The sequence below is a fragment of the Peromyscus eremicus genome, chromosome 2, assembly GCF_949786415.1.
Source record: "Peromyscus eremicus chromosome 2, PerEre_H2_v1, whole genome shotgun sequence".
Lineage (NCBI taxonomy): Eukaryota > Metazoa > Chordata > Mammalia > Rodentia > Cricetidae > Peromyscus > Peromyscus eremicus.
This window is the reverse complement of record NC_081417.1, coordinates 147167710-147189670: the sequence shown is the minus strand read 5'-3', so window position 1 is coordinate 147189670 and position 21961 is coordinate 147167710. Positions and strand designations below refer to the sequence as shown.

Below are 21961 nucleotides of genomic sequence, written 5' to 3'. Positions count from 1 at the left end.
GCAGTTCTTAAGGGTGAACTTCACATCGCATTGTCAAAAGGTTAAACACTCGATGTCAAAGTAAACAAATTCCAAGTGGGGCAGCTGTGGGGCACGGACCACTCCTCGGAGGGGACTAACTTGGGGGCCCGAAAAGTTGAGCTAAGGATAAAACAAATTATCCCCAAATGGGCATCAATTCATATTAGCCCAACATCTAAACTTCAAATGCCAGTCAGCCAGCTAGGAGCAACCTGGCATGGCCAACTTCATCTTTTAAATCAATTTAATGCTACAAACTTACAAAAAAAAAAAAAAAAAAAAAAAAAAAGTGCTGTCCTGCTGAGCCCCTGAGAAACCCGAGCTCCCTGAAGATGGGTGGAAGACCTCTTTCCCCTGGGCCCACCATGTGTTGTCCAGAACACACGGCCTTGGTTCAGCCCAGCATCCTCATCCCAGGAAGGACAAGGGAGACTAGCAGACTCCTGTCCCCATCAGGACTACAGAGACCCTGGATGGTCAGCCTATGGGGAAATAAGCCCAAGGCTCTTCCCAGATCCCCACACCATCTCCTCATGAGCTGCTGAGACCTACTCTGCAGTGAAGAGCATCCCACCCTCCGCCCCGTCATCCCCTCAGCATTCCAATGGGGAAAAGGTGCAAACCTGCCCCCAAGCTCCTGTCACTTGGGACCTTGGAGATGGAGTGAGGGCTTGGGAAGGCCGGTCCTTAAGGAATCTGCCCCTTCAACAACTGTGACCAAGAAACCAAACAATTCTCCCAGGGAAGCACAGGTAGCCTGTGGGGTGCTTCTGGTCTTCTTCCTCACACTTGTCTCTGTCTCCACCTCCCAGGTCTCTGACCAGGACGAGGCAGACGTTCTGATTTGGGTAATCTCCAGTATGCATGACACGTGCCTCCTGATTTTCCCAGGGGCTCTTCTGGCCTAATTCCTGAAGGCCTGTATTTACATTTTGAGGCTCAGGAGAGATAAGAGATCCAACAGGAAGGGAATCTTCTTGGCTACCTGCTCCTGTACCTCAACGCTACCTCCCCCAACACAGTTACTGGGACCTTCTCTGGGATGGAAGAGATGGAGAATCCTAAGCTGACGCCGTGCCTGGGCCCTGCACTTTACTAGAATTACAAGGCCTAAGTGCAATTAACATTCAAGCAAACTGGATAGTCCTCGAGACCCAGGTACCACTGTGGAAGGAGGGCCAAGGAGTTGGCCCTGGGCCCCTGGAAATCCAGGTGTTCCCTTAGACAGTGGGCATGGGAGGGCCTGTCTGAGGAGAAACTAGAACAAATCTCCCTGCTAAAACTCAGGGCGGACAAACAAACAAACAAACCTGAAATAAATACAAAGGCATTAAGTGCTTCTTGAAAAAGCCAGGGTCCAACTGCCCCTCAGAAGGAGGCAGCAGACCCTTTCCCTGAACACGGTCACCTGCACCCTGTTGTCCTTCATGAAGGGGTCAGAGATCAGAAGAGGAGGACCAGGGCCTAGCCCCTGACACACTCCTCACTCATGTCCTCCGAGTCTCCCTAGCTGGCCTCCACGGAAGGAAGGCTGGAACGGAGCCACTTGCACACAAGGGTGACACCTAGTGGCCAGTGTCCCCCATATGGGCAGAGAGCCTGTTAATCTGTCTGTGAGGAGGTAGAGACAGAGGCAGGACTCTTCAATTAATCAACAGGTCCCCAAGGTCATAGGAATCAAAGAGGTCGCTGATGCCCTCACCCTCGTCCATGCCCCACAGGTATTCATCCTGGTCCAAGGGCGGGGAGAAGTTGATCAGAGGGGAGCTGGCGGTCAGGATTGGGGACAGGAACTGGTCCTCAGTCTGTTGCAGAAGTGGGTGCGAAAGCTCCAGCATGTTGTCAGTGGTTTCCAAGGGGACAAGGGATGGTGCTGGTGGTGGCGGGACCGGCTGGGGCAGCAGCACTGGTTTTGGAGACAAACAGACAAGAGTCATGTCTGGCCCTGAGCACACGGGGTAGTCTTCCAGCTCTCTGGCTGGCTGGCCCCTCCTCCATCTCTCCACTCAATGGCATGGTGATGCTACTGAAGCCTTATTTTCTACTCTCTCCTCCCCTCCGCTGGGTGCAGAGGTCTGCTCCCAAAACCTACCCTGGGCTTCTGCACCCAGCCTATCCTGCTACATTGAAGGGCTGCTGCTGAAGCCATTTGCTCTTTCCTGCATTTCCAGCTTCCCTGACCCTCCTACATCATCACGGTACACAACACCCCGAGAACTCCTATCTTTAAAAAGCATCCTCTCAGCCAGGCAGTGGTGGCGCACGCCTTTAATCTCAGCACTCATGAGGCAGAGCCAGGCTGATCTCTGTGAGTTCAAGGCCAGCCTGGTCTACATCGAGAGATCCTGGACAGGCACCAAAACTAACTACACAGAGAAACCCTGTCTTGGAAGAAAAAAAAAAAGCATCCTCCCGGGCCGGGCTGAAGAGGTGGCTCAGTGTGCTGTGTTTGCAGAGGAGCTGAGTTTGGTTCCCAGTGTCTGCATCTGGCGGCTTGCAAAGGGTAGCTCCAGATCCAGGAGATCCGATGCCTTCCTCTGGCCTCTGTGGGCACTTGTATTCATACACACATGCCCTCATACAAGTAATGAAAAATAAAATAGGGCCTGGAGAGATGGGTCAACGGTTAAGAGCAGTGGCTGCTCTTCCAGAGGGCCTGAGTTCAATTCCCAGGAACCACATGGTGGCTCACAACCATCTGTAATGAGATCTGGTGCTCTCTTCTGGCCTGCAGGTGTATATGCAGGCAGAACATTGTATACATAATAAACAAAAAAATAAAATAAATCTTTTTTTTAAGCATTGCCCCTCCCACCCCCAAGGGACAGAACAAACGGGTCTGGGAGAGTGGGATGTCCATGTGCAGAGGAATGAAGTTGGACCGACCCTTACATCATTTCCAAAAATTAGTTCAAAGTGCACTAAAGACCAAATGCAAAAATCTCTATCTATTAAATTCTTTTTTAAATTTATTTTTATTTTATATGCATTGGTGTTTTGCCATGGGTGTTGGGTCCCCTGGAACTGGAATTACGGACAGTTGTGAGCTGCCATGTGGGTGCTGGGAATTGAACCCGGGTCCTCCAGAAGAGCAGTCAGTGCTCTTAACCACTGAGCCATCTCTCCAGACCCATCAATCTATTAAATTCTTACAGAAAAACCTAGAACAAAAGTTTCATACCAAGTATGGTGGCTTATACCTCTAATTCTAACCCTTGAGAGGCAAGGGCAGAGGCATCATAAGTTTGAGACTAGTGTGGTCTACATAACGAGATCCTCAAACAAAACAACAAACAAGGGCTGGGGTGACGGCTTAGTGGCTAAGACAGTTTGCACCGAAAGCAGGAGGATCGGAGTTCGAATCCCCAGCACCCTGGTAAAGGCTGGCATGGCTGCGAATGCCCATAACCCCAGAACTGGAAGACAGAGACAGGTGGATCCTGAGAGCTCACGGGCCAGCCAGTCTAGCCAAATAATATCAAGCTTCAGATCCAGCGACTCGGTCTCAAATACAGGACTTGATGTCCTGCTCTGGCCTCTGTGTGTGTATGCACAGTTACACATGCATGTGCATGGAAAACACACACACACACACACACACACACACACACACAAACAACACATCAATTACAACTACCACCATCATTCCATCACTAAAGCTTGGGACTGGAGACATAACTCAGCAATAAATATTTGCCTGGAGTGCACAGGTCCCAGCTTCCATCCCCAGCACATGGCAATCTTAACACACTGCTGAGATCACAGTAAGGAGCCTGGCGATGGGAAGAAGAATGTGGCGGCAAACCCCAGCCCTGTTTCTTATCGGCTGTGGACTCAGAGCCCTAGCTTTCCCAGAAGGCTAAGGTAGAAACTCTACTCGGGGAGTAGAAACTGAGGGAGGGGCTGTGGAAGCCGTGGGGTAGGGTGAGCCTTGCTCTCCTTCCTGCTGCCAGTCATGGCAAGGCTGGAGCCGTCCTTGGTAACATCTATTGCTCCGTCCACTCTGAATAGCTCCAAGCTACACCTGACCCTGCACAGGTGGGTGCTCTGTTCATATTAGCATGTATAAAAACCACAATCTGGTGGTGTCATCCCCCGGGAATGGGCCCTGCAACATTCATGAGAGGTTTTTGTTTTGTTTTGTTTGTGTATGCGTGAAAAGCAGTACCAGGAACAGAAGTCAAGCCTTTGTACATGCTAGGAAAGCACTCTACCACTGAGCTACATCCTTAACCTTCTCTATACTTGTTATTTTGAGACAGGGTCTGAATAAGTTGCCTAGGCTATCCTTGAACTCACTATAGCCAGCCTCCCACTCATGACCCGCCTGTCTCAGCCTCCCAAGAAGTGGAGATTACAGGCTTTTGCCACTAGGCCAGGTGAACATTTATTTGTTTATCTACATATCTCGTGAGCCTGGGTCTTACTAGTTGCCAAGGTTGGCCCTGAATTTCTGGCTTCAAACACTCCTCCTGCCTCACCCAGTCTCCCACACCTGGGACTACAGATCCCAACCCAAGCCTCACGGTTTCAGATCCTGTATCTCAGAATGCCAGAGCCTGGACAGCTAGGAGAAGCAACTCTTATTCAAGCTCCTTCTATCACGAGGAAAATGAGATCACAAAGGGTTAGCAATTCCTCTGGAGATGCCAGAACCTTAAATCCCAAGACTGTTACACTCTCCACTCTGGGCCTGGCCTCTGGCACTCACACCTCAGAAATGATTCTACTTTAGGGCTGGAGAGATGGCTCCCCTGTTAAGAACACTTACTGCCCTTGAAGAGGACCCAAGTTTGGTTCCCAGCACCCACAAGGGGGCTCACCACGGTCTATAACTCCAGTACCAGGGATCTGGTGCCCTCTTCTGGCCTCTGCAGAGCACTGCATATATGTGGTGCATATGTATATACACAGAGGTAAACACACAATTACAACAAAAATTTAAAAATCTTTAAAAAGAACCACAAACAAAAACCTCTACTTCAAGCTGCTACATGGGGCCCATGTTTGCACCTTTGTGAGTGAGTGTGCATGTAAGTGTGTAATGTACACCTTCAGAACAACTTCCATTTACTCCGACGTAAAGTAGCAAGCAAACTGACTCCACCCTTGCCTGCCCTGGGTATTGGGGACTGAACCCAGAGCCTCAGTGGCTAGGCCAGTACCCTATCCCTGACCTCCACCGCAGCCTCTGGGCTTCAGGTCTAACGCTAGAGAGCTGATGCGAAGCTTTTACCACTGTCTCCATGAAAGGTCTCGGAGGACGGCTAATGCACAGGTAGTTCTAACTCTGGAGAGCTGTGTACATGTTGGACAGCTGAGCAAAGAGAGCAGAGTAACAGGAGGCATGACAGGGTGGGGCACAGGTCTGGCATGAAAGATAAGGGACTGGGGAGGTGCCCAAAGGGACAGATGGCTGGCACACAGAGAAGCCCTGATCCCTGAACGACACATACAGGAGGGAGTCCCAGAGAAGAGTCAGGAGTCTGGGCTCTTGTCCAGCTCTACCATCAACTTGCTGTGAGACCCGAAAGAAGCCGCTTGCTCTCTCTGAACATTAGCTTAATCATGTAGAATGAGATCAAAGTCAATAAACTTCTGCAAAGGTTCTGTAGAGGTTTTGTGCCCTCTACCCATCTCTTTACTTATTTATTTATTTATTTATTTATTTATTTATTTATTTATTTATTTATTTAAGATTTACTCATTTTATGCATACGAGCATCTTTCCTGCATGCATGTATGGCATCATGTGCATGCAGAGCCAGCAGCAGTCAGAAGAGGGCGTCAGAGCACCTAGAACTGGAGTTACAGAGTCACCATGTGGGTGCTGGGACTGGAACTCATGTGCTCTGCAAGAACAGCAAATGCTGCTAACAGCTGAGCCATCTCTCTAGCCCCCTCCCCAACTCTTGAAAAATGTAAAAACCAAGGCAGTGGGGTGCAGCTTGTGATGGGGTGTTTGCCCAGCATGTGCAAAGTCCTGGGCTCAGTTCCCAGCGCAACCACAAAAGACAAAGGAAAACAGAAGTTCAAAGCCATCATTAGCTCGTTGGCCATAGGAAAACAAGCCAGTTTTGACCCACAAGGCTGGAGTGCATCAACCTTTGTGTTAAAGAAACAGAAGCAACCTATGTCCTGTAGAGCATCACACCAGGCCTTTCCCGCCAGGGCAATCCCTGCTCTGTCTTTCTTTAGACACTAGGGTTTCCAAGATGGCTCACTGAGACAAGGTGCTTACAGCAGAACCTAGTGACCTGAGTTCAATACCAGGACCTACATAATGGAAGGAGAAAGACAATCCTGGCAAGCTGTGGGTGGTACATGCGCGGCCACCACCAACAAACAAATGTAACAAAAATCAAACAAAAGCCCACTAGAGTTCTACTTAAGGAAATCCTGATCCAAAAAAACAAAGGTGGAATGCGGGTCTACATGACCCTGAAGAACGTGTTCATGTGACCTGGGGCAGAATCCCAGTAGAAGGCAAGGCCATTCCGCAGAGGTGGCTTCTGGCTCCACGGACTCATCAGCTGCACCCACCACCCACTCCCCCACCCCCGGCCAGGTGTGGGCCCTCCAGCCAGGAGCCCTTCCTGCTGGATCCTGTGCCTGAGGACACAGCACCAGGCCCCTGTGGACCAAGGGTCGCCAGAGCACTGTGCTGCCTCCCAGCTGTCTGTCCTAGGCCAAACTGCGTCATCTCTCCATCTTGGTTTTCTAGCACTAAACCAGGAGTAGTGAGATCTCCTCCAAGATGTGCTATGGAATGGGAGGGCCCAATATGGAGTCCTGGTGCAAAAAAAAAAAACCAAAAAAACAAAAAACCACAATAAACCTAGCTACTGTCACCAGAGAAAGTTTTCAGCCTTCCTCTGGAAATCCAGAGTTAACCAGGTATGGTGGCACACACTTAGTAATCCCATCACCAGGGAGGCAAAGACAGAGAACCTCAACTTCCAGGTCAGCTTGGGCTAGAGACCTTGTCTCAAACAATTAAAAAGACCTGGGGCCAGTGATATGGCTTTGCAGGTAAAGGCGCTTGCCACTAAGTCTGACAATCTGAGTTCGATCCCTGGGACCCCACATGGTAGGAGAGAAACAATTCCTGCAAGTTGTCTTCTGACCTCCACACCCGTGTCACGGCATGCACGTGCATACACATCCACGAATCCACATATAACAATAAATAAACGTAAAATAAATATACAAATAAATGGTTTGTAAAACGGCAACAAAGACTCAGGTTAGGGATGGGGTTCAGTTGGTAGTGTGCGTGCAGACTGCGCACAAAATCTTCTGGCATGCCTACATGCCAGAAGAGGGCACCAGGTCTCACTACAGATGGTTGTGAGCCACCATGTGGTTGCCGGGAATTGAACTCGGGACCTCTGGAAGAGCAGCCAGTGCTCTTAACCTCTGAGCCGCCTCTCCAGCCCTGTAGATGAATATTTTGTCTGCATGGATGTACGTGCATCGCGTGGTAAGTGTGTTCACATGCACTTGAGCTCACAGTGCTTGGGGGATGCCCAAAAAAGCCTTGGCTCCTCTGAACTGCAGTTACGGATGGTTGTGAGCCACCACGTGGGTGCCGGGAACTGAACCTGGGCCCTTTCTTTGTTCCTTTAGCCATCGAACCACCACCGCCCAGCGGCCTTAGCTAATCTAACAGTATAAAAATATAATGAGACTACAGACTTTGGATCTGGTTACTTTCAGTGTGATTTTTTTTTTAATTAACAAACTCTTTATAATAAAAGTTTTAATTAAAAACTAAAAATGTTAAAAAAAAAAAATAGGCTGAGGATGTGGCTCGGTGGTGAAGTGCTCACTTACCTAGGAAGCATGATGTCCTGGGTTCAACTCCCACACCACATACATGCCCCCACTCACTGCGGCTTACTGAGTGCCACATGCTTGGCTGGGAGCCCGCAGTGATTGTGGTAGCAGAAATGACAGTAACAGTTACAGCCGGGTCAGACACTCGGCTCACATTAGTTCCCTAATCCTTTTAACAACCTAAGAGTTAAATATTAACGACTCTCGTCCAACCTACAGACGAGGAGGCCGAAGCCGAAGCCATCGAAGGGCACACGGTTGAGGGGATGCACGAAGTGCGGTGATCACACGTGGGGACACTGGGTAAGCTGGGTATCCCACAAATGCGGACAGGGAAGAACGGAGCCCCTGCTCTGCCCACCTCCCCTCCCAAGGAGCTCGGTGCCTACCTGAAGACGTTACGGCCTCTGCGATCCCAGGGTCGGGGCCGCAGCTGGGCTCGGCGAAGTCAGGGATGGGGCTGAGGGTAGAGGTGGAGGGGAGGGCCTCCTTGGCAGGACTGTCTGGCTCCTGCACCTCCTCCGGGCACAGGTAGACTTCAATGGGCCCCTGGGTACTCTTGAGATAAATCTGCAGGTTGTCCTGTAGGAGGGAGAGAAACCATCTCACAATGCTGGACACAGACCCTCAAGTCAGCCGGTATGAAGGAACACAGATAGGGCCACCCGTGTGAGCAAGCTCAGCCCCTGAACCTGACGCTGTCCTCCCTACCCCGCTGGGAGAACCTGCAAGTCCCCTTGGAGGGAGGACACCTTGACTTTCCCTTGGGGAATAAGCCTCCGCTGGGCCCTGCCATGAAGTTTGTGGAAGCGGCCTTCCAACTCCTGGGGCCCCACTTGAGAGTCCAGGGCCATGTGGCTCCCTCAGGGTGTCACATGGCTGAGGTCAACCCAACCAGCATTCGGCCCCTTCCAACTGCTCATGTGCGGCGGGGAAGCTGTTGACACATGCGCTCCATGTGGGGAGCCACTTGAGAACAGCACAGAGAGAGGTGGGCAGGGATAGAGAGCACTGGACAGACCGGAACCGTGATTTGAGCCCCTGAATTAAACTTGGTCTCCAATCTCCAAAATCCTGGGCTTATCACTCGGCCTCCTCACCACAGGCTTAAACAAGTTGTACTTGGCTTCTCCACCCCGTCCCTTCTCACCGTATCCCTACATAGGCCACAGTGACCACACACACACACACACACACACCGCATACACACATACCACACACACACAGACATACCACACACAGACACACCACATATACTACAACACACACACACACACACACACACACACACACACACACACACACACACACGCACGCACAAGTTCAGGTCTCCATGGATCACTTCACCTGGCAGGAACTCTTGTAGTCTCTGAGACTCAGTTTACCCGTCACCCCAAGGATGCTTCCTCTGTCCTTTAAGCACATTTTCAGCCAAGTAACAGACCTATTGCCTGGGTCCTGAGCCGAGGGGCGGGGCTTTCATTACCTCTGTAGTATGGGTTCCTTCAAACACATCATCTCTGGATTCACTATGTGCCACACCCTGACAGAAGCTGAGCAGCCCATTCTTCTGTAAAGCTTAAAACTCTCACAGGGGCTGGCATCTAGCCCAGCGGGTGGAATGCTCGCTAGCAGGTATGAGGCCCCGGGTTCCACCCCAGCTTCGCCTAAACTCGTGATGTCATGCATGCCTATAACCCCAGTATTCTGGAGGCAGAGTCAAGAGGGTAAGAGTTTCATTCTCTGGTTACATAGTAAGTTTGCAAGGAATTGTGTCAAAGATGGGCCAGAGAGCTGAGATTTGGTATGCTTAAAAAGAAAAAAAAAAAAAAAAAAAAAAAAAAGGGAAGATCCAGTCTGGGGTTGACGAGGAAGGAAATGACTCAGTCTCAAGCTGAAACCTGAGGACGGCTAGCAGTCCACCAGGCAGGGAGAAGGAAGTACCTTCAGAGGGGCCAGCATGTGCAAAGGTCCTGTACTAAGGAAGGACTCAGTGCAGCCGGGACCGGCTTAGGAGAGGAATTGGGTGGAGCCCTTTGGGCTCAGAGCACCAAAGGCTTCTTAAGGAGTATGAAGGATTTTGGTTTGGCGTTGGAAACATGGCTCAGTGGTTAAGAACACTGGCTGCTCCTCCGGAGGACCCAGATTTGACCCCCAGCACCCACGGGGCAGCTCACAACAGCCTGTAACTCTAGTTCCAAGGAGATCCAACACCCTCTTCCGGCCTCTACAGGCACTGCATGCCTAGTATACAGACAACATACGCAGCGAAACACCCAAACATATAAATAAAAACAATTAATTTTGATCTCGGAACAGGGAGGTCGATCAGCAGGAAAAGCCCCTGCTGCCAAGCCTGATGGTACACAGGAGAAAACTGATTCCCACTGCCTGTCCCTGATCTCCACACACGTGCTGTGGCGTGCGCGCATGCATGCATGCATGCATGCATGCATGCATGCACACACACACACACACACACACACAGTGGGGGTGGGGAGGGGATAGGGGACGACTAACTAGACAAATAAAATATTAAAACAACAACAACAAAAAACTTGCTCTTGTACCAGAAATGGCGAAGCCTGTCTCTAACGCCAGCATTTAGGAGGCAGAGGCAAGAAGATCACGAATTTGGGACTAGGCTGGGCTACACAGTGAGTTTAACACCAACCCGATCCACACAGAGAAGCCCTGTCTCAAAAAGCCGAGGGTACAGGTACAGCTCGGTCATGGAGAATGTTAGCACATGCAAGGCCCCGGGTTCCACCCTCAGCGCTGAAGAAAAACTGTTTCCATCTTGAGCCTGTGAGAGCACGGTCAGCAGGTGAGGGTTCTTGTGAGTCCCGATCTGCTTCTGTGGGGACACAGGTGCATGAGCACAGGAACCCACGAAGAGGGAACGAGAAGAAAATCTTGGCAAAACCAGAGCCTTCCTCTGGCCAGTGTTTAGTCTCCATTTTTCTTCTCAGTTTCTGCCACTTGTGCCCTAGACCCCAGGATGGACTAGCGGAGCTGGGGCTGGCAGTGCCAAGCAGACGCTGCAGAGTTACCCAGGGCCTCCCCACGCTCTTCTCCATCTAACGTCTCCCAACTCACCTCCGCCCTGTCCGGCACTTCCAGTCTTGTCTGTGGAGGGGCCTTGACAGCGATCACTGTCTGCTCCTTGAAGTTGCCCACAGCACGGATGTCCTGGTAAGTCACATAGGCCAGTGTAGGGGCAGGAAAGTTAAGAAGAGTAACTATCTTGTCAAAATGCACACCCCCGGCCTGCCAAGGGGCTTTTATCTCCTCTCCTAAGCCTCCGAATATCACATCCTCACACGTGATACAGTTCAGAAAAAACTGCCAATAGCCATAACCTGTTCTTTGAATAGCACAAGCCATCTTCCATCCCGATGGAAAACCAACAGATTGCATACCCATGTCTACTGTGGCTGTTTGCAACCACCAGGAAATCGGATCGGCCTAGGTGCCCATCAAGAGAATGGATGCTGAAAATATGGTACAGACTCAACAAAAATGATTCAGCATAAAGGAACAGGAAAATAGGAAACATGCAGAAAAATATTACATGAAGCCAGGTAACCCAGGCTTGGAAAGACAAACACTGGCCAGACAGTGGTGATGTATGCCTTTAATCCCAGGCATTTGTAAGGCAGAGGCAGGCAAATCTCTGAGTTCAAGGCCAGCACAGTCTACAGAGCAACTATACACACACACACACACACACACACACACACACACACATATATATTTATACACATACTGAGGCCATGCATTGCAGTTCATAGCTGGAATCCCAACACTTTCCTAAAGAGGCTGAGTCAAGAGGATTGCCATGAGTTCAAGGCCAGTCTAGGCTACAGTATAAGACAAAAAATGGAACTCTAGGGCTGGGGATGCAGCTCAGTTTGTAGACCGCTTGCTTAGCATGCATGAAGCCATGGGTTCGAACCCCAGGACCACATAAACTGAGCATGGTAGTGTACACCTATAACTCCAGCACCCAGGAAGTAGAAGCAGCAACTGTGCTGGCGGGGGAGTGGGGTCAGAGAGGGAAATTGGGAGTGATATGATCAATGTATACATGCATGAAATTGTCAAAGACTAAATAAAAGGAGAAGAAAAGAAGAAATACAAAACAATAGCTATGGGTTGGTGAGATGCCTCAGAGTAAAGACACTTGCCCTCAAGCATGACAATTTGATCTTTGGGACCTCCATGGAAGAAAGAAAGAACCGACTTCCACTTGTCCTGACCTCCACACATGTGCCACAGCACAATGTGCTCCCCCCCCCCCAATAAATACATGTAATTAAAAAAAGAAAAGACGTTAAAACTAAACAATAAATTAAGACTGGAAATCTCAACTGGCTCCAAGAGCCATTCTAGCCCTTATCAACACAACAGAGTGGGTACCAGGCATGGCACCTAAATCTTTGGGCAGGATCTCACAAAAGAAAAAAACAAAACAGGGGCTGGAGAGATGGTTAAGAGCACTGGCTGCTCTTCCAGAGGACCTGAGTTCAATTCCCAGCAACCACATGGTGGCTCACGACCATCTGTAATGAGATCTGATGCCTGCTTCCGGCATAAAGTTGCACATGCAGATAGAGCACTCATATATATAAAACAAACAAATAAATCTTTAAAAAGCAAGAAACGAAGGAAGGAAGGAAGGAAGGAAGGAAGGAAGGAAGAAAAGAAGGAAGAAAGAAAGAAAGCACCCAAATTTCCCTAAGTTTGAGAGGGAGATACAGATACGACAGTCCCCTAGAGGAGGGGTAAGAAAAGAGGTAAGAAATCAACTGAGTGTAGATTTCAAGAGCCAGCAGCCCCGCCCCCGCCCCGTTTCCCAGCTCCCCGCAGAAAGGATATTTCTTGTTGGCGTTATCTTCCGTCAGGTGCTTGAAGGTCTGCGAGCAGCCCTGGATGAGCTGGTCCAAGGCCTGCTCCGCATTCATCAGTTCCTTCAGCTCCTGGCCCAGCTGCTGCTGCTTCGCAGGTCGGGTGGGGTCTTCAAATATTCCCCTGCCTCTGGGAACAGAGCAGCCCCAATGTCAGTGCCCGTCCATATTCACCGTCCCTACCCTCAGGGTTGCCCGGCACAACTGCATGAGGGAGCTCGGGAAACTCCAAGCCAGGGTGAGTCTCCAGTGGTGCCCATGCCACGTCGTGCATGTCAGTGGTGGTGCCTAGCTCCCTGGGAACTGTCATGGATTAGCACTTGAAGTTTGGTTAGAGATAAGAAGCCTGAGCCCCAGGGTCTAGCCTTATGCCCCAGCCTCCACCAGATGGAAAGGAACTGTTGACTTTAGCCCTGGCCCCGCTTCTGAGTTTCCTTTAAGGTTCATGCCAGGGTTCTTTCAGGCCTTGTAGCTGTAGGGAGGAGTCTGACCCACACCTGTGCAGCTCCCAAGAGGCTTTCCTAAGAGGGGGGATCCTAGGGAACCGGACACACGGAGTCGGGGTCCTCTCAGGCCTTTACAAACCCTACAACTCCTTCACGAGGTCCCTCTGCTCTGGCTGCTGTTACTCCAGCATTTAATTCCTGTCCCATCCCACTCCAACACACTGGCTTATGCCCCTCCTCACAGACCTATTGGTTGGCTTTGGCCACCCTACCACCACCACCCTGTACTTGTACATTGCTTGTTGCTGGGGAGGGCACTCCAAAACCCACATCCATTGGCTACTGTTCCCGGCCCCGCCCCCGACACATGCACCCATTGGATGGTGCCATGGCCTGGCCCAGGCACTCACACCCACTGGATGTTGTTTTTGGACTTCTTGCGGATGAGCTGGATGCCCTCCAGCACGTTGGTGATGTCATAGATGCGTCGCTTCTGCACATCCAGCACTTCGGCTGCCCAGTTCAGGTCCAGGACCCCATCCTCCGACTCGCTCAGGAGGTAAATGAATTTCTTGGTGAGCAGCCCCAGCGACGTGTCATAGCGTGTCTTCTCCCCAGGAGACTTGGGGGCTGAGGAAGCAAAGGTCTCACTCACACACCGCTCTGGGGGAGCCAGCGTGGGTTCTCTGCAGGAGTTCAGCTCCATTAAGCAACACCTTCTACCACCCTTCACCGAGAACTGTCCAGCGTGCGGAGCACCCAGGCAGGGGGTTCTCCACTGCCGCCCAGACCCGGAACCTGTAACCTCGGAGGAAAGAGACTTGCTCCAGGTCTCACCGCCAGGGGGCGCTGCAGAGACCGGAAGCGAAGGGTCGCTACTCCGGGTACAGAGTACCTTTCCACCCTAGCTCAGAGGAGACGTAGCCACAACTCCAACAACTGTTGGGAAGGTCACTGTTCTGGGCATATTCCTTAAGCGAATACCCTACAGGGTTGTACAGAAGCACATACTGGCTAAGTAATTGGTTCGTTTTACCCAGCAAGTGGCAAACCAGGATTCAAAATGCAAGCAGTTTGCCTCCAGCCTTTCCCCTACACCATTACCCTCTCCTACCAATTATACCAGGAATTAGGAATTGTGGTTGGGAGGGAAGGACAAGCCTGGATGTGAGAACATTTTTATAGATCCACACTTGCCTTTTCTTTCCAGGTGTAGCCCAATAATTATCTGAGGGGAATCATCTAACATCAAACATCAAATGGACCAGGTTCATGGAAAAGGTCCCTTTCTCAATAAGGCTGAGGTTGCAACACCACATCTCAGCTGCGGCGAATTAAACCACAAGGGAACTTTTGCAATCAAATGACTTTAAGTCACATAGAAGTCGGTGGCCAAACTAATCATGGGAACTAAGTTTTAGTCTCAGATCCCTCAAGAGGGGGACTTGAGAATCTCTGAACACACAGAGGCCAAGCATTTGGCACACAGGCTGCTTAGTGCGGTTTTGTGTCCATGGCAGACATTAATAGTTGATCAGAGTATTATGCTCTGTAGTCCTACCGAGCTTTGGAATCCTGTGCCTCATCTACATGAGATAACGAGGGTTCACAGAAAAGGGTGAACCAGTCAAGTCACGTGGGATCCCTTACCTGGATCCCCAATTCCTGACCTTCATGCATTCTACCTAGTTGTATGCGCTCATTAGACCTCTGGGGAAATTCATATAGCTCCTGGACACACTGGCTTTAATTCCCAGTTTAACCAGAATATTGACTGAAAATCTCAACAGTAGGAATTCCTTTTGACTCAGCTTTAGGAAGGTACTAGCCAGACAGCCCCGAGACCTTCAGGTGGCACAGGCTGGATTAGTCCAAGCTTCAGTTCCCTTTGAATCAGTTAGCACTGTCTGCAAGTAAGCTAACTGAGCTGCTAATCCTCCCAGAGCTCTCTTGAAGAAAAGGTCAGATTAACCCAACTATGAAAACTTAAAAAAAAATTAAGTTCTCAGATCAACACTGGTGATTGTGGTTAGCTCTGGGGAGCAGGTACCTAGTGTACAAGTAGTTTGGGACGTTAGTCCTGAGTTCTTCCAAGTTGCCTCATCAGTAAATGGGACACAGTCCTACCTGCTGGACAGAATCAAGTGTGAGAACACACCAGAAACCTTGGGAAAGGAAACAGTCTGAAACGGACTTCTGTGCCGGTGACTTGGGTACAGCTGTTGCCTCCTGCCCCATGCCACCCTGCTGTAGGTGCCCTTCAGAAACTCTTACTTTTGGGGCTTGACAAACCATCCACTCGGATGCACTTCCCCTTGGGAGTCCGGAATTCAGGGATCGCAGGCCTCCCAATGCCCTCCAGGTCCAGCTTCCTCTTGGCCTTTGACAGACAGGAAAGAGGGGAAGAGGGAGAATTAGAGAACTGGGTCTTCCTTAGCCTCTTCCCTGAACTGCAGCCAGGGCACGGAGCCCACCAGCAGGCCACCTCCTGTGCGTTTGCCCTCAGCCCTCGGTACAGCGTGGCTGGCTGAACTTGGTGAGGAAATGTCAATGCCCAGCAAAGTGAGTGCCATATTTTCTGAGTGGCAAATAAAATCCCCATCTCTTGTGTCCCCGCCCCGGAGGCATCTACCAATGAAACACACACTTGGAGGGGGAAGTGGGCGGGACCTAAACCACATCAGGCTGGCTTTCAGAAGCAGCTGCCTCAGACAGACCCGGTGCCCATCACAGCCCCACAGCTGGCCCTTATCAGGGTGGGACCAGCATCCGCCCAGGCCCAGGGGACTTCCTGGCTCAGTGCCACACCCCAGGGAGGTGCCCACATTGAGAAACAGTGCAAACACTCCCCCTTCCCCATTTGGGCTCCAGCTTGAGGGTCCAGGGCCTCCTGAATGGGCAGCTTGTCATTCTCTTTGCTGAGACACAATGAGTCCTCCCCCCACCCGCGTCTTAAGGACAAGCAGCTGAGGCCCTGCTGCCCCTCCCCATTCCCGCCAAGCTTGGGAAACACCTGCTGGGGAAACCAAACCACAGCCCATCTGCTCCTTTCTACCCAGACACCACCCACTACCACCACCACCGGGCCACAATGAGGCTTCTAGCTGCATTGCCCGGAAAGGGCCTCCCTGATGGTTAGGGCTGGGCAGGGGTGGGGCAGAGGCACTGGGGCACTGGGGCACTGGGCAAAGAGCCAGCTGGACTCTCCAGCACCTTTGAAGGCTCACTGTATGACCTAGGGGCATGTCCCACCATAGCTAAGAGCCTCAGTTTCCTGCTCCGTGAAATGGGCAGAACATCCTGACCTGGAAGGCTATGGCAAGGACTCGGGAGTAACTTCTGTGGAGCTCTTAGGATTAGATACAGTAGGGGCTCAGGAAATGCACAGTCTATTCCCCAAACACGATCTCAACATCTTCCTGGACACACCCTCCGGGGCCACTGAGTCTGCTTCCTTCCTTCCCTGTCCCCCAGACACCCCCACCCACTTGAGAGGTCTGTTTTAACACTTGGTGGTGAGGTCACGCTCCGCAGGGCTGAGCCCTCTAACTGCTGCTGGGCACAGCTGGCTTGACAGGTGTCAGCTCCCCTCCCCGACTCCTGCCCCCTCCAGGAAGTCTCCCTGGACTGGTGCAAGAGTCCCGTTCCCCGCCCCCAGGAGCCTGAGTGCCTCTCTCCTCCGCCCCATACCAAGGCTCAGACAGACAGAATCCAAATCCCTGCTTGACTCTCTGCAAGTGTCACCCTACCTGTCAGCTGACCAGCGATCCGAGACTCCAGGGAGGCTAGCCCCATCTTGTCATCGGAGAAGGGCCCTGTCAGTCACCCGCTGAGACCTGCTACAGTCTAAGCTAAGTCCCAGCACTTGGCTCTAACTGAGCCTCCAGCACCTCCAGTACCCACTGCACAGCTGTTGTTATCAAGGCCAGGTGGGCTCCACAGACTTGGTCTTGATCAAAACGGTTCACTCCAACCCCCCCCCACCATACAAGGACAGGGAGACAAGGGCACTGGTCAAGCCAAGTCCCAGCTCATCCCATACTCCCGAGCCCCCATCAGAAGGTCACCGGCCTCCTGCAAGGCAGGCGGCAGGAGAGAACCCTGAGCAGCCAGCCTGGCACACCTCTCAGTCCCGAGGTGGATCTGCACTGGCAATCTGTCTTGGCAGACAAGTGGATACAGGTTAAGTTACGAGGCAGGCCTAAAGTCACACAGACAAAAGCGGAGCCGGGGTTTGAACCCAGGTCTGTCCAACTCCAACGCCCTGTGCCAGGCTCCCAGGGCCATCCGTATCCATTCCCTCAGGAATTGCTAGAATGTGGGCCAAGGTCTGCCTGTCTGTGTCATCTGCTCCCATCACTTCAGACTGTTTCCCCTTCTGTCTCTCTCCCTCACTATGTCCTACGTCACTGCACTCCCAGGGTCCCTAAGTAGCAAAGTGTCCCCACCTAAGGACACCAGCCCAACACCGTTGGGTACTACCCAAAGAAAAGTCACCGTGTGGCTGGGTTGAGCCTGCAGAGGCCTGTTGGCAGAAGACAAGCTCCAGGAGAGGCTGAGATGGCAGGCCTTGGGGTCAGATGGGGTCAAAGCTAGTCTTCTCCCTCCTTAGCTCGGTGAGCTGGGAGGTCAGGTGACCTTGACCCACCTATAGTCGGCTCCTGCTGAGAGTCAGTAAGTGTACTCTGCCCCGACCAGTGCAGGGCCTCCCCCCACTCAGGCAGGGGTATCACCATGGGTGAAGTTCAAGGGTGACCAAAGCCGAGGCAGCAGGGGCTAAAGATCTGTGACCACACCCAGAGGCGAGCGTGGCTCTAACCTGGACCCTCTGAAACAGCCCCTTTGTCCTGGTTAGGATTTAACTCCACTCGCCAAGCCCTCGAGGGTAGAACACACCCCTTGCTCAGGCAGCCCCAGAGGAACTGGCAAGGCCAAGCAAGTGAGCAATCGGGTCAGAGAGGGAAGGGACTTGCCCAAGGTCACACAGGGGGGACCTGGGTCTCCTTTCCAGCCTAGTCAGGCACTTGGGTGGGGGCAAATTTAAGGATCACTTTGCTGTCGGCTCCAAAGTTCCATGACAGCAGGACAGCCTGGGGGCTGGTCACCCTACCCCTGAGCCTATTCGTCATCGTCTAGCCTGGTGTCAGCAGAGTTAAAAATGAGTGTGTGTGTGTGTGTGTGTGTGTGTGTGTGTGTGTGTGTGTGTGTTCAGCTTACAGTCTAAGCCATTGGAAAGGCTGCGGCAGGATCTTTTTTGTTTATCTTGAGACACGGTCTCATTATGCAGCCCTGGCTGTCCTAGAACTCTGTGTAGACCAGGCTGACCTCAAACTCACAGAGATCCACTCTGCCTCCGGAGTACTGGAATTAAAGACCCAAGCCACAACGACCTGCTGGATCTGTAACTTTCAACAATCTTCCTGCCTCAGTTTCTCCAGTGCTAGGACTACAGGAGTGTATGTGTGCTCAGCTTAGCTGGATCATTTGAGCCTAGGCATTCAGGACCAGCCTGGCAACAGTGAGACCCTATCTCAACAACAACAACAAAAGCCAGGCATGGTGACGAATGCCTTTAATCCCAGCATCCAGGAGGCAGAAGCAGACAGATCTCTGAGGCCAGCCTGGTCTGCAGAGTGAGTTCCAGGACAGCAATGTCAGCAGTATAGACAAATGAAGAGGCAAAGAAAAACACCAAAGAGCCCCATTGTCCTCCCAGAAACCAGCTTGTGGGGCTGATAGAAAAATGCTATGAACCTGGCCAGAGGTGAGATTCCAGTGGTCCTCGGTCTTTTCTAAGAGGATAGCAAGAATGATGGGCAGGAAGCAAGGAGACCCGAGTCCTGGCCTTACTTCTGCAACTCAACTTGGTTACCATCCCTTTAAAGGCCAGCTCCCCAACAAATCTTGCTCACCCCACACTTTGCAGCCACAAAGCAGAAAGCCACACCCAAGGTTGGGTTGGAGCAGCTCCAGGTCACACCCTTGTAAAATGAGTAAGCAGGGGGTTAGGCCTGCCCATGGGGTACTGGGGCCCCAGCATCTGGAGATGGACCAGAGATGGGCTCTGGGCCTGGCAGGCCTTTAGGGAGTCTGACGCAAGGACACCCCCACTTCTTGGCTTGTGACTTGGGCAAGTGACCTCACCTCTGCTCAGTTTCCTCACCTGCAGAGCGCCCCATCCTGAGCATCTTAACTGAGATAACTGGAGAAGAGTGCCAAGCAGTGCCTGGCATGCAAGAGCTGCCCTGGCTAAGGTCCCTGAGCCCGCCCTGGGAGGGCAGAACAGACAGATGCAGGGTTGGTGGGGAAGGTCCAAAGCAGGTCAAAACCCCAGCTGTTACTGACACTCTACATCCAAAAGCAGGTGGCCTGCCACAGAGTCCCCTTTCTTGGGGCCACCTAGCTCCAAGGCTGCATGGAGAGAGCTGACTTGTAGGTCAGGTCACTGGACCCATCTCCCTGTATGACCTGTGACGCTCAGTTTTCCCACCTCTATGACACGAAACTTCTGTTCTATCTACTTCACAAGCTACACGAATGCAATAGGCTGGAAAATGCTCCACACCAGACAAGGCAAGAGACAGTTATCCTCGTCATCTTGACCTGTAAAATAGGGATGACATACAGCCGAGAGACACTTCCTGCCCTTCCAGGAAAGGGGTCTGGGAAGGTAAAAACACAGCTGGACTCCAAAGGCAGAAAGTGAGCCTCTGCTGTAGCCAGAGAGTTGATCCATGTAGCCCCCAAGATCACTGAGCCCCGAGCTCACCCTGGGAGGGTAGAACAGGCAGATGCACAGGCCATCCAGAATACCCAGGGGAAATGGGATGCTCCTATCCCTGTCCCTAGACTTACCATACACTACAAATACCCTCTCCCCTCCCAGGCACCCACTTCCAAAACCTGAGCTGGAAGTGACAGAGGAGATAAGCCAAGAAAGGTGCGTTTTCTAGAAGAGGAACTAGGACATCAGATGGCTCAGTGGGTAAGGAGCCACCAAGCTGGACACCTTGGACCCAGGACCCCCTCGGAAGAAAATAACTGGCTCTGAAAGTCGTCTCTGACCTCCACACAATGTGGCACAAACAGTCCCCTCCCCCACATAAATGTAATTTTAAAACTTTTTAAAAGAGGAAACAGAGGCCCTGACTTATCCTAATACACAGGGATGATCAGGAGCTGAAATGAAGCTCCCCGACCCTCACTCCTTCTCCCCAGGCCTCTTCCCGGTTCACTTCCACTCTCAGGTTGCGGCTACTCCCGCAGCACACACCCTCTGCTACGGCCCAAAGCCCCCACACCAGGTCTTCCTTCACAACAGATCTGCAGGACCCAGGAGGACACAGTCCAACTGAACAGGAACTCCAAGAGACTAACTACATTTGCATCTGCTGTTGGCTATTTCGGAGGTTGACCAGGCTGTGGGGAGGGCCTGGGGAGAAGGAGCTGGCTAGACCACTTTGTCCATACCAGGCTGGACCAGAGACCTATCCTTCTGTCACCAGGAAATCCCACAGGCCAAGCCCCTGGCCTGAAATGGCAGGTGTTGGTTTCTGGTGTAAACAATGAAGGAATGAATGAACTGTAGCAATGTCTACGCCTTGTGGACTCTGTCAAGGTCACACTGGCTCTCTGAGCATTGGTCTGGGTCTCCAGGCTCCCAGTCCAGTGCTCATCACACTCCCCAACAGCAGGTGAGATGATTATTTCATGCAGTAGGAAAACGAAGGGGTTCTCCCCACTCGCCCACCTCAACCAGCTGCACTCAAACTGAACCCCAGGTGGCCGCCTTCCTTTTCCCCCACCCAGACACGCATATGGGAAGTACCGGGGGTCCCCAGCATTACCGGCAGCCGGCCTGCGGGCACACATCGCACAATCTGGCCCTCGGGTCCGTGGGGAGTGGCGTCGAGGCAGGTGCCCAGCGCCGCAGCGGAAGGCACCGTCTGCGTGTAAAGCGAAGTGTAGTACGTGGTGGTGCTGGTGGTGGCGGTGGCCGGACAGAGCTGGGGGCTGCTGAGACCCGCAGGCCACAGCGGCTCGGCGGGGTTCAGCGCGGGCGAGCTCTTTGTGGGCTGCGCTGTGGCCGGAGCCAGGGTCCGCGGCGCGCGCAGCATGGCGAGTGCGGCGCCCCCTACCCACCCGGGTCTGGCGCGCGCGCGCGGGGCACCTGCGGGCTTTGCAGCCGGCTGCGCCGCGGACGCCGGGAGCAGCCGCCAATGGACGCCCGCGGGGCAAGGCCGGACCCTCCCCTCCTGGCCCGCCGCCCAGAGCTGCCGAGCTCGGAGATCACCGCTCGGAGATCGCGAGGCGCGGGTGCCACTGCCAGGCAGGGGCTGGCCCGGCCGGGCCTGCGCCCCGAATGTCTGGGCGCCCGGGATCGCGCCGGCGCGGGAGAGCGTCCCCGGATGCCCACGGACCCCGCGGACACGCGTGTGCTCTGACCCGCGAGGGGTGTCTTGCACGCCCCGCTGAGCTCTCTGCTTGCCCTCTCGTCCCCAGCCCTTGCTCGGTCTCCTTTTTCTTTTCTTTCTTTTTTTTTTTCCTTTCTTTTCTTTCTTTCTTTTTTTTTTAGCGCCAAACTACGTGCCGCCAAATTCGGATCTCCCGCGGAAAATGCCGCGCTTCGATTGGCTTCTACAACATATACAGGCTCCACCCTCCCACCCGCCCCCGGAAAAGCTTAGTCTAAGAAACAACGATTACAACAGGAGCTTCGTGGCTTAAAGGGGCCGCAACATCTGC

General features: G+C 52.4%; 1 protein-coding gene across 1 annotated transcript; it reads right to left on the bottom strand.

Moving 5' to 3' along the window:
• Nucleotides 1-316: 316 nt before the first annotated feature.
• On the bottom strand, nt 317-21333 carry E2f2 (E2F transcription factor 2). Its single transcript, XM_059256199.1, has 7 exons — nt 21064-21333; nt 15491-15596; nt 13627-13846; nt 12742-12900; nt 10960-11074; nt 8250-8442; nt 317-1927 (listed from the first exon to the last, which is right to left on the bottom strand). Exons 1-7 carry the CDS (start codon nt 21331-21333, stop codon nt 1665-1667), a joined length of 1326 nt encoding a protein of 441 aa, XP_059112182.1. The 3' UTR covers nt 317-1664.
• Nucleotides 21334-21961: the final 628 nt, after the last annotated feature.